Genomic DNA, 12,660 nt, shown 5'->3' on the forward strand with positions numbered 1-12,660 from the left:
TGACAACTGCTTTACTATATACAGTTTATTGTTTACATAAGAATACGGACAATCAAAACGTGCACGGAACAAAAGTAACAAGTGGTAAAAGATAAAACTGCCAGTCTATTTATTAGAATGCAATACATTTTATAAACAAATATACACTATGATTTCTTTTTCTTTTCTAATTTACTAAGTTCTCTAAACACTTGTTTCTTCAATTCTTTCTGCCGTTTAAGTTTTCGTGCTTCAACGGCAGCAATTTTATCTTGATGTCCCTCGATTCTTCGTTTAGTAGCTTCTTTAAGTTGTTTTTGTTTATAAGCGTAATTGGTCTTAATCATTTTCATCAACTTCGCAACGTTAGCTTCATTTGGTTCACGTATTACTGCTACTCTGCCCTTCTTGAAGTTTGGCTCGTGTTTCGATTTTGGCATTAATTTTGGTTTGTCTCGATACGGCAGCTCTTTCTGTAAACTTCGAGGAATAGACAAAGGTTTGAACACTTTCACCATTCTCTCGATAGGTGTATACATAGAATCTTTGTTAGCAGGTGCACGTATGTTCTTTTCTCTCTTTAATTGTCCAGTTGTTTTCATTCCTTGCCATCGATTCTTTTCTTCGACAGGTAACAAGAGCGATGTAACAGGATTATAAAATTTTGGAACGTCAATCTTATACCAAGTTCGACAGAAAACAATATCACTCAAAAGTATTTTGTCTTCGAATGTCGCACGGAAACATCCCTCTGGCTTTGATACAGCTTTCTTTATTTGACCGCGTATACCGGATACGGTTTTTATTCTAGCACCCTCAAATTTAGCAACTTCGAGTGCCGAGTTAAACATATCTTTTATAAAAGCTGTTTTCTTATAAATTTTCATCGGAATACCAGTAAGTTTCAATTTTTTCATGATCTGTGTGCTTTTGTCCATCTCTACGATAGAACCTGTTGCTGCTATTCTAAAACCTGGTACCCTGGTGGCAACATCCTGAACTGCCAGGACCCCTGTACCTTGTGGTGTAACAGGACCCCAAAAATGTGCCATACAGGCAATATGTTCTGGAGTATATTTTAACATTCTATTTTTCAAGTTGTCTTCTAATTTTGAGAAAACTGGTAACGTCTGGAATCGACGCCAACCTACAGAAAGTATTAATGGATCTTTGCTCTTTAGGATCTTCGGATACCATCGATGCTTTTTTATTCTTGTTTGTACATATCCTATATTTTCTTCCCCATGTAACAATCCTCCAATAATTAATGGATATGTAGGATCCAAATTAGTAATCAGTTCACACGGCACAGTTTCAATTTCGACACGCACGTACATACCTGGGCGATAACCTTCCAATTGTACCCTTATGTTATCGTCTAATCCCTCAAATTCCGATTTATTTAAATTCGCTTGTTTTTCAACTTCAAGTTTCAATTCGTCGTAATATGTTTTAGATTCACCGTTATCATACTCTAAATCAAATTGTTCCTTCAATTTTTTCTTCTTTTCCAAGAGTTTTTCCCTTTCCTCCATTTCATCCTTTATGGATTCTTTTCTACTTTCTGCTTCATGCTTCTCCCCAGTTTCCATATCTTCGAAATCACCGTACAATTCTTCGTCATTCATATCATCTAACTTTAAGAGTTCTTCTGCATCTTCCGATTCTTTCCATTTTCCGGTTACGAAACGATTTACTACAAGTATTTTATTTTCTTCGTCCAACCAATTTCGTTGAGTTTCCGGAAAAAATATACATTCTTCTTGATTTTGCAACTCTTTTTCTTGTACTTTTTGTTTCTGTTGTTCTTGAATGACACGAAAGATACCACCTATTTCGTCATTTTCGAGCTCCATTTTCTCCACTTTCTCATCCTCTTTCGTGCGGTTTCTATCGAACACTCCGTAAACGATTTTCATGAGATTTTTGTTAGTTCGCTGACGTTCTTCGAATGCTTGTCTGGCTTGTTCGACTAAGTTTGACTTCCATTTTAATTCATCTTCAACTTCTTCGTCGTCCTCGATCTCATCAACTTCTTCTTCCCTCTTCTTCTTCTTCATATTATTAGCTTCAATATTTTCTTCTTCTTCTTCTTCCTCCGAAGTTTCACGAAAATCAGTTCCCTCTTTTGAGTCATCCATTTCTAATCCATCTCGTGAATCTTCATCGCTTAATTCGTCAAAACTTTCGCTCTCGCTATTTATCCTCTCTCTTGTTTTACTTGAATCTAAATTTAATTGGTTGAGCGCTTCCTTAATCTTATTTTTTATGAAGATATCCGATTCCTTGCTCAGAGAACGATAAACATCCATGTCATTCGATACATTTGAAATTCTATCTTTTGTCAAATTCAGAGAATTTTGCTTCGTAATAGATACGTCGTTGTCTTCCAGATTTGAATTATCTGACGAACTTTTCCTCTTTTTAACATTCTCTGTTTTATAGGTTTTACTTTTTCTCTTAAGGCCTTTTTTTTTATACGTTTCTTTCTCACCGTCATTATCTGTCTGCAAACATTCAGCCTTTGCTTTCACTTCATCTACTTCCTCAATATCATTCTCACTTTCTTCCTCTTGATCGCTGCTTAACTGATCGTCTGCGATATCTTCCTGATCGCTATCATCGGATACATCGGAGAAATTCTCCAGTGATTGAGAATCAGAAAAGAGAACCTTTCTTCTGATCCTGCCATTATCAATTATAGTTTCTTCCTTGTAACTGTTTAAATCTTCACTTACATCCTGTGACTTTATTGGAACAGCATCACTAAATAACTGTAGCTCGCTGTATTGTAACTTTTGGTCTAATGTTTCCTGTGTGTCCATTAAAGCTCCAACCAAGCCTGTTTCTTCTTCTTCTTGATGAGAATGGCTACCACCCAATTCAACATAAACAGCATCCTTGTCATATACTATACCACCAACACCGGAAAAAGGTGCATAAATTAATCGTTCCTTTTCTACTAATGCACGTTTCTTTAACTCTTCTGGCAAAGGACACGGATCTGGCAAAAAACTAATATCTTTGATCTTTAGATCGCCACAACCCGGAATATGTACGGATGTCTCTCTATTTAATGGAATTCCTCTCACATACCTGTCAATATTAACAAAAAATTAATATTAAAAATTAAAAGAAATATAATATTTACATATATATATATATATAATCCTTTACAAACCCATATAAACTTATTGTCCTATCAACTTTTGGATTTTGTCTAATTAGTTCCGGAGATGTTAAATCTTCCACTCTATCAGCTAGAATGTAAGGATGCGTGGTACGCCAAGTCAATGGTCTAAATTTCATGACAGAAATAAATCTTGCTAAATTTTTTATTTCTGTACGTAAATATTCTCCATGAATTAATCCAGATAGATAAAATAATTTTGCTCCGGCATAGACTTCTGTCCAAAATCTTTGTTTCAACGTCTTTTTAATTTTCTTTAACTGTTTTGCATTTTTTATTAAATCTAAGTGAGTTAAAACACCCATAATTCTAGGCATACCATGAACTTGACAGATGTTTAGAAATTCAAATATTTCCATCTCAAAGCCAAAGGATGCATCTACCAAGAGCAGCACTAGGTCTGCTACTTTAGCAATGTCTATCATACTATTTATATCATTGTTACATTCCATAAAGGTAATTCTTCTTTTCTTCCCAGAAACTACAGTAACAGGGCCAACTATATTAGTTAATGGTTGTTTCACGTAACTCTTAATGAGACATTGAACAACTAAAGATTTGCCAACCTTCGGAGGGCCAACAATAGCAACTAAAATCGGAGGAGGTTCAAGAGGAGTTCTATCAACCAGTGGTATGTGTTGTTTCTTTGTTTCTATATCCTGTTTCCGTCTAAATTGTCTTTCTGCCTTAATCGCAGAATTAAATGTAAATGCCTTTGGATTTTTCTGTTTGTCCGTAAGTTCTTGAACATGGCTTCTCTTTCTTTTCTTTTTTTCCGCTTTACGACCGGCATTACGCTCTCTATGAGTTTTATGAGTGAGGTCGGTCCCCGTTTCACTTGACATTTTCAATTTCTTTATAAAACTTACTATTCGCTAATTGGTATATATTGGTGCATATTTCACTTTAACATTAAGGTTATATTATATCCATGATACATTTTATACGCATATTTCTGCATATAAAGACGGTATAATATTTGAAATAATTTCGATATTTCAACGATAAGCAGGTATTATAATTTGCAATACAATATTTAGAATACAAAAAACGTCACAATTTACAAATGTTTATCACGTGTTGTCTGTGAGGGCAGACGTTTGTCGTTTGAGCGATCGTTGCAAGAAGAAGGTTATGTTATGAAAACTATAATTTATGGGAAATGGAATTATATGAGACAGTATGAGAAAATACATTTTCAAGTTAGAAATTAATAAAGAATTCGATATGATGATCAAAGAGATTTATCATGAATAAAAAATATTTATTCTTGTATTCTTCGGTTAATATTTCATATTTTCACCGCTAGATGATTCTAGTTATTCTAACTATGTATACCGACTACTTATTCTTATATACGTAATATCAGGAGTAACATTAAATTTTGTTTGTATCTCGTACAATGTTCGGAAAACACTACGTTGATAGAGGACGTAAAGAGTTGTTTGAAACAAAAACGGGGGGAGTTAACGCGTTAGGACAATATGTATCATTAACACGGCCGCTACATTTTCCCCTGGGATCAAGCGATAGTAGACTTCGATTGAAAAGTCATCGATCAAAGGTATCTTAATTCACACAATAGCCGGTGATGTTGTAAAATTTGGACGCATGATCGATCGTTCCATAGCATGGTGGCAAGGAGCTGGTTAACTGAACGCAATGTCGTTCTGTTCTATGAAAGTAGAAACGAATAAAATGAAATTTCGAAGATAGACGTGCAGTGACATATTGGAAAGGAAGGAACATGGTTCTGCGGTTGTTCCAGTCCGCCGAATCGGCACGTGACAGCTGTCACCTTTGAAAATCACGGCTAAAAAAATTGTTTAATATATGAGCGCGGATCCGCGACGATTTACACTTGTTTTCAATTGAGACGCCCCGAACCGCGGCGAATTGCTGCGACGATTGGGGTGACTTTTAAATGGGAGTATAATTTTAGGGTGTGAGCATTCCCATTCGACTTTGTAAATGTATATATTCATTTAAGTGCGATGAGTTTCTGGCCACCCCCACTCTCGAGAATATACAACGTCCATTTTCTGTTCGTAGCCCAACGTTTTCAACGGATATGGGAACTAACTGAATCAGAATTACACCGAAGACACTAGAAACTGAGCGCAGGACGACTTTTCGCTTTTCCCCGGATTTGTGTTTAACACTATGGGCTTGTAATTCGAGTTGGACAGCGGTTAATCGGAAAGTCGATTAATTGGCGAAGGGCAGGCTACGATGTGCCCATGGCACATATGGCATGGGACGAGACGTTCCATGACTCGTCGGATTTTCAGACATTCGTTTGGAAACGTGAAAAATGTTTCGCTATCGCTCGAATTGGTCAAAAACTGCTCAGAGAGGAAGAAGAAACGGAAAAGAGAGAAGCGAGGAAAGGTAAGGATCGAATTGCTCGTATTTGCAAGATACGTAAAATTGCGACCAACCTCGTAAAACGTGTGTATTTCCATGTCCATAGAATCCGAGGTACGACACGATACAAAAGAAGAATTCGATGGTGGAGAAAGATTGCGAGGACAAACAAGGGTAGAACGTACGGTTCATAGAATCGTAGGGGATGATATTTATCATTCTATTCCGATCGTCGTAATACTATCGCCGATAAATTCTCGCGGATGCGTGGACATACTGTAACGCGATCGCCGATAAATTCATATTTCCGATTGATCGGAGAAACTGCACCAACAAATCGTAAAGCAATCGAGCACGCGATCACTTAGATACGCGGACTGGCATATGCGTGCGCGCGCGCTGCTTCGGACTCGAGTATTCCGAACAATATCAACCAATTATCGGACGATTGTGTCGCGGTGCCAACTGTCAACGTCGATGGTCAACCGGTCGATCGGGGGAGGGTGTGACCATCGGTCACGATCGATGGACTCGGTCCATCACCCTTCGGTCCATCGTCCGATCGAATTGCGAACCTTTGTTTTCGCAAGGAAGATCGCGTCGGACAAGTGTCGAATGCTACTAATTTTATGCGTGTTTGCTTTACACCGAACATTCGTTGTTTGTGCAAGAGATGGGCAAGCCATCGGACAAATCGACTGGACGCTTTCGCGCGTACTCGTCGATTCGGCCGGAATTATGAATATAAATATTTGTAGGCCGAAACGAGCGAAGCTCCTCCTGTAAAATTATCCCTGCTAGTTTCGCTCGTCGAGGATAGAAGCGTGGATGGAAGCGTGTATAGAAGCGTGGATAGATTCGTGAAAAAATCATGCGGCAACCTCTTCGAAATGGACAGCGTAAGTCGAAGAAGGAGCGACCGCTAACGCGCTAAGTGACGGCGCGGTGTCCGTTCAGAGCAACACGAGCGTACACGAGCGACAAGATTCGCGACACGCGACTTCACGTGCACGAGTCGCGTGCAGCCCGGAAGCGACGGTGAGATACTTCGCTTCGATTTCGACAGACTTCTCCTATCCACAGAGCGACGCGGAATATCGCGCTAGGACTCTGCCAGAGTATCGATCGAGCATCTCGATCGCCAACCAACCGCGACGACGGTCTTTCGAATTAGTTCGCGTACAAAGGCATCGCCGAATGACCGAAAATTCGGATATTCGGATCTCGCTAGCCGAAGAACACAAAGAGGAATTTTCGCCTTTTCGGATCCGGCGAATAGTGGGCGGTTCGGCTTCGATAAAAAGTCAACGACGCGACGCACGATTAGTCGACTTGGTTCCCATAGAGCCAGCGATAATCGTAGGAGCGCGTGGCGCGTGCGATTGCTGCGTGAGAACGTTCTATCGCGATCGCACCCTCCCTCGTAGCCGGCCACCCTTCGTAGCGAGCGTTCGCGAGTCCCGGCAACCGTGGGAGTCGCGTGGAGAGATAGCTCAACCAGCAAAGCGATTTCACGCTGATTTAAGGAGCGATCCGCGAGGTCCAGTTTTCTCTGATAGATACGACCGCTTTCTTCTTCCTTGTCCGATTCGGTAAGCGCGAGTACGCTCGTCGACGTACGCAACGCCAACGTGCAGCGAGTGGCGCCACGTTCCCAGATTTTGCAAAATCTCGCACAGGCTCGAACAAGAGGGTAGAGGCGGCGTGCGACCAGTTAAGCGCCACGAGCGTTCCCACGAAAATCGCCCTGTCTGATCGCCGCTTTACTCCCCCTTGGTCTCTCGCTCTCTTTCTTCCCCCAGTCGTAAACCCCTGTGCTTGTAAAGGGAGCGCAGGGGTTGGGAGAGAGAGAAAGAGAGGAGAGGGGTTTTCACCTTGCGATCGAGAAGCGAAAGAGAGAAGTTGCCCCCTCCGCACCAAGGAGGCGCGGCACACCTAGTCCCCACCAATAGTGCCAGGGACGAAACGGGGCACGCGGTCGTGTGCCGTCCCCAAGTCCGCCCGCACATGACAAACGTCGTCCGCCACGCGACCAGTGCACACGCCTGCGAGTGCGTCGCGTTTCGCACCATCGTCTAATATATCGCGAGTCTACTTGGCGCGCGTACACGCGACCGCGAACCTCCTCTGGAAGCCGCGACACGTGGACACCATCGACTTCCGGCCAACGCTACGTGGAAGAACGATCGCATCTTGCGACGGCCGGCTTCGTCTTCCTCTTGTCTTCGCGGTGTAACGTAGTGTGGTGAAGAGTGACAGCGACGATCGCTTCCGTCGCACGCTTGCGAACCCGAACGAACGCACGACGCGATAGCTTACGATGAATCAGTGACGATCTGTTTTCGATCTGTGCGCGATTTCGTCCGCGAAGAAAGCGTCGCCGATCGATTTCGAGGAACATAGCAGTTCAAGAGCGGGATAATTCGCGAAGAAAGAAAAAGAAATGTGGAGGGTCGTGGTGGCGCGATCAGACGAAAACAGCACGTTGCTGTCATCGGAAATCGGGTCCGGGCCGGTTGGTCCGGTCGGCCCGGTCGGTCCCAATCACATCTCCGGTCTTGCCGGTCCGCCTTCTACTCATCATCATCACCACTGGGGCTATCCACCGCCGCCACATCCCTCTTATCAGCCGCAGCATTCTGACGCACCGCGTCATCATCATGATCCGCGTCCACCTCACGACCTCAGGCATCCGGCCACCACTACCACCAGCACCGCCGATCTCAGACACGAGATGCACAGATCGGATCCGAGGCATCCTTCCGCCGCATCGGAGATGCAACAACGACACCAGCCACCGGAATTGCACAGACCCGAGATGGTGCGACATCACCAGGATTTGTCGGGAATGAGGCCAGACATGAGCAGCGAAATTAGATCTAGTCACGAGTTCCCCGATCTTAAGATCGACGTCGTGGACATAAGGAGTCAGGAGAACGGGCAGCAGCAACAGCAGCAGCAACAGCAACAACAACAACAACAACAAACGTCGCAACAGAGGAACTTGAAAAGAGCTATGAGCGATTCCGATTGCGACGACGTGTTTTCCGAGGAGAGCGGCAAAGAACCGTAAGTTTCGATGCCGATTTCGATGCCGCGTCCAATCCCAGTGTTTCATATCCGCTCGACCACACACGTCCAGATGTTTTCCAACGACGCGTTAATTAAAATCTCATTGTCTTGCGAGAGAGGGTGACTGTTGGACAGAGCAACCCCCGGAACGTTAACAATAAATTCGATAGTACCGAATCGGTTGGTCTCGGCGGTGTTAAGTCGGTTACATAGGTTGTGCGCTTACGCTTTCTAATTCGTTTCGATCGTTGTTGATTCTCTTATTTGTTCGATACAGTTGTAATTCGCCGGGAGGCGATTCCTGTCAGCACGCGTCGCGAAAGCGAAGAAGAGGAATGATAGAGAAGAAACGCCGCGACAGAATAAACGCGTCACTCGGCGAGCTGCGGAGATTAGTGCCGGCAGCAGCGAGAGATCCTCACAGCGGCAAATTAGAGAAAGCGGAGATCTTGCAGCTCACCGTTGAACATTTGCGATCGCTTCGAAACAAAGGTAAGCCTCTCGACGACCACCATCCGCGTTGCACGCCGGTTAATCCCTTCCCGTGCTTTAACGAGTCTGACTCGAGGACGAAGATTTTTGGCCCGAACACGAATATCACGAGCCAGACTCGCGAACAGATAGTTGGGCCAAACGTAATTATCGCGAAGCAGGTTCGCGAACGGAAAGTCGAGGGCCAAACGTAAACGTCGTACCGCCTGCCGCTTGGGCTCAGTTTCGTCGAGCTAAGTGGCACGGGAAGGGGTTAAATACCAGCCGCTGCTCGTTCGTTTGTCTCCGAAGAACGAGCGGTTAAAGAAAATATCGAAACGTCATCGGATCCGATGAAGCGAAGGTCTATCAGCGATAGACGCGTAAACGAATTCGGTAAATTCGCTCGTATTGTATGCGTACAAAGGCACAGAATTATGAAACTTATCGCGTGCCTTTCGATCGAAACGGTTGGCACGCGAAACGGATACCGATACCGATACCGACTTCCGAAAACACTCTCGCAGAGTGATTCTTGTTTCGATTGCTGGCCAAACGATTGCTTGTATTTTGTTTCTTGAGGCAGAATAAACGCGGAAAGAAACGAACGACGACAAGTGCAGTAAGACGCGCGGAAGACAAGTAAGACGCGCACAGATAGAGAAGCAAAAGACAAAAAAGATAGACGCGATATCGTGGCGTCGGTGGTGAAGCGACAGGCTGAAAATCTCGCAATATCCCGGCGCCGGCGGTCGAGCGATTAACTGAAAATCACGCGTTATCGCGACACCGGCGTGCGACGTGTTATAAGAACGTTCGAGCGAAACGACCAAACGAGCAACGTTCTCTCGTAAATCGGTACGAAGCGATACTTTTTCCTACCGAAAGACACCTGTTGACCGTGCGGCGTGCCACGTATCGCGGTGACTCGAAACCGTGCAACCGAAAAACCATCTGTCGTCTGTGCGTTAAAATCGTGAAAACACGAGTCGCGGTCATTTGCGGGATCTCGTGCACGACCGAGATCGAGTCGTTAGTTGGCATCTGAACGACGCTCGTCTTTCACGATCTAAACGACACGAGATCGCTGGAAAAAGACGACGTTCGTTCGTAAAGAGGATCTCGGTGTCGGCGCTGATCCAGCAGACAAAGAAAAAGAGAAGAAAGACGCGAGATCGAACGGTATTCCGGCGATTTGAAAGGGAAGGGCGCGTGGTCGCGTCGGTGAACGAGATATCCTTGGAGAGAAGCAGGTGGCAGGGAGGAGCTGCAGCCGAATCGGAGATCCTGTGGGAAGCACAGGAAGTCAACGACTCTTCCGAAGTGGTGTTCCCACGATTGGTGGCGAGTTAGGTAGTAGTGGGGTGTCCCGCGTGGCACCCTTCGTCAAGGAGGCACCGCCGACTTGCTCACGGTCGGGGCAGATGTCGAACCCTGTGGGAAACCGACTCCCGTTTTATATCTGCGCGCGCGCGCGTACACACACGTACGCGTAGTTTTCGCCCTTGCCTTCTCGCCTACCTATCGGATAGCGATTCCCGTCGCTATCGATCGACGATCGCGCTCTCTCTCTCTCTCCTTCTCTTTCTTTTTTTCCAAACGTTCTGAACGCGATTTCTCGCGATTTTTCCAAACGCGAACCGGTGTATCGCGTATTTTATTCGTCTTTGCGTAACCGGCGCCTCTTCCGAAACGCGCGACGCTCTCGACGAGAGGAAGAACCGACGCGACGTTCGAGCAACGGAAAAAAAGAAAAGAAAAAGAGAAGAAACGCGGAAGAAATCAGCGTATCGTGGATGAAACCGTAGACTCGATTTTCGCAGCCTGCGCGTAGCGGCTCGTATGACGCGCATCTGTCAGGATCTACGGGGGTCTAAACGGTTCCCACGCTACCTGTCCCGTTTCTCCTCTACGTACTACGCGCACCATATCCTTCCGGCTGCCATATCCTTTCGCGTAGATCAAAAATACGCGCCGATTCCAATCGAAATCGATACCGCTCTACGCGTACTTCACATCGTCTTGTAATTTTACAGGTCCGGAAGGATACGACAGTACGAAGCTAGCGATGGATTACCACGCGGTCGGCTGGGGCGAATGCGCGGCCGAAGTTGGTCGCTACTTGGTCACGATGGAAGGCCTCGACGAGAGGGATCCTCTGAGGTTACGATTGCTCTCCCATCTGCAAAGTTTTCACCGCGATCATCCTCCGTCCGCGGTGCCCTCGTCCGTGCCCCCGGTGACGAGTTTGACGTCGTCTTCGACGAGCAGCAGCTACGAGCCGGCGGCGAGCTCGGTTCCCCCTGGAATGCCACCTGGAACGGGTACCATGCCACCTCTTCTGGGTGGTAGCGCGCTCGGATGGGGCCAGTATCCCGGCCAGTATCCCCAGCAGCAACACGGTAAACCTTATAGACCGTGGGGTGCCGAACTGGCCTACTGAAACGCGGCCTATCCTTAGACAAGGATCTTTAGTTTCGCGACTTCCTGCGTCTTCTTATCGTCTCGTCTCATTTTCAAATGAACGTAGCTCTCTCTCCTGGCGTTTACGCGTTTCAGTTCTTCTTCCCAGTCAGTTCTTCGTCTCAGGGAATTCTCTTTTCTAAGTTACGACACGGTACGGTACTCTACGTACGATAGTCATGCGAGTACCTAATAACCGTCTAAGCGGATGTTATCTATTTATTCGATTCGACTCGATTCGCGATGCCTGTCGATCGAGCGACGACGTTGTACATACATTTGTATATAGATATAATCGCAATTATTGTAAATAACGAAACGCGACCGAAATCGCTCGCTCTTATTTCTATTTTTTACTCCTTTGTATTTCACGTTCCTCTTGTAACAAATATAGTCTGCTCGTTTGTATAATAATCGAGTGGAAGATGTATCGATCGAACAAGTGCCATTAAACGTATCGCGCTGCGTACGTCCTATGGAAGGAAACGCTCAAAGATGTTTGCAATAAAATGACGAATAACGAAACATACTGTAACGTATATTTATTTACTTATGTACATATATACACGTACGTTATATCCGACTTCTCGTTTCCGCTGCAACGTTTCCCGCAGATCCAGTAAAATTCACGAAACCATCGAAACGTACGAGTCTTCTCGTCGCAAGTATCTATCTCTTCTACCAACTTATTCTCTACTCGCCTCTATGCCCGCTCCTTATCCTCTATCATCCCGGATTTTCCCCGGAACAGGATTCGCGCTATGCCCGCTGACGCATCGTGCTCGTAACGACAAAGTCCGCCAACTATTCTTATGCAAAGATTCGTTTTGCAGCTTGCCGAGGCCAACTATTGGTCGCAACGAGAAACAAAGTAAGCGTCCGTGGTAGGGTTCCGCTCGAATAGCGGTATACGAACCAGTTTTGCGACTCGTTAAACCTTCCATAGAGAATACCTTCGCAAAACGGGAAATTCGCGCAGCTCGTTACGATCGATGAGAATAATTAGCCGCTGCTGCTTCTCTTTTTTTTTCTTCTTTTTCCTTTTTGCCAATATTCAAAATCCACGGGGAGTAGCCAAGCTAATTGTCAAACAGGAAGAATAGTGCGTGGGCACGTGG

General features: G+C 45.1%; 2 protein-coding genes across 3 annotated transcripts; one reads left to right on the top strand and one right to left on the bottom strand.

The window, feature by feature from the left end:
* Positions 1 to 108: 108 nt before the first annotated feature.
* LOC138179394 (ribosome biogenesis protein BMS1 homolog) lies at positions 109 to 4,338 on the bottom strand. Of its 2 annotated transcripts, XM_069112130.1 has the most exons (3): positions 3,736 to 3,875; positions 3,161 to 3,650; positions 109 to 3,075 (listed from the first exon to the last, which is right to left on the bottom strand). In XM_069112130.1, the coding sequence occupies exons 2-3, from the start codon at positions 3,619 to 3,621 to the stop codon at positions 147 to 149; spliced, it is 3,390 nt and encodes a 1,129-aa protein (XP_068968231.1). In that variant the 5' UTR covers positions 3,622 to 3,650; positions 3,736 to 3,875; the 3' UTR covers positions 109 to 146. The 2 variants fall into 2 exon arrangements, with proteins under 2 accessions (XP_068968231.1, XP_068968230.1); XM_069112129.1 differs by having other exon boundaries at positions 3,161 to 4,338.
* A 2,407-nt stretch (positions 4,339 to 6,745) lies between these two features.
* On the top strand, positions 6,746 to 11,539 carry Hey (Hairy/E(spl)-related with YRPW motif). The gene is made up of 3 exons (XM_069111045.1): positions 6,746 to 8,605; positions 8,886 to 9,100; positions 11,116 to 11,539. The coding sequence occupies exons 1-3, from the start codon at positions 7,980 to 7,982 to the stop codon at positions 11,520 to 11,522; spliced, it is 1,248 nt and encodes a 415-aa protein (XP_068967146.1). The 5' UTR covers positions 6,746 to 7,979; the 3' UTR covers positions 11,523 to 11,539.
* The last annotated feature ends 1,121 nt before the right edge of the window (positions 11,540 to 12,660 follow it).

The sequence above is a fragment of the Bombus flavifrons genome, chromosome 4 (assembly GCF_040668555.2).
Source record: "Bombus flavifrons isolate JBK064 chromosome 4, iyBomFlav1_principal, whole genome shotgun sequence".
NCBI classification, from domain to species: Eukaryota; Metazoa; Arthropoda; class Insecta; order Hymenoptera; family Apidae; genus Bombus; species Bombus flavifrons.

Coding starts and splice junctions, on each gene's coding strand:
- LOC138179394 (XM_069112129.1), bottom strand. CDS start 4,014: ATGTCAAGTGAAACGGGGACCGACCTCACTCATAAAACTCATAGAGAG. Junction 3,076..3,160: donor AGGACAATAAGTTTATATGG/GTTTGTAAAGGA, acceptor TAATATTGACAG/GTATGTGAGAGGAATTCCAT.
- Hey (XM_069111045.1), top strand. CDS start 7,980: ATGTGGAGGGTCGTGGTGGCGCGATCAGACGAAAACAGCACGTTGCTG. Junction 8,606..8,885: donor GAGGAGAGCGGCAAAGAACC/GTAAGTTTCGAT, acceptor TGTTCGATACAG/TTGTAATTCGCCGGGAGGCG. Junction 9,101..11,115: donor GCGATCGCTTCGAAACAAAG/GTAAGCCTCTCG, acceptor GTAATTTTACAG/GTCCGGAAGGATACGACAGT.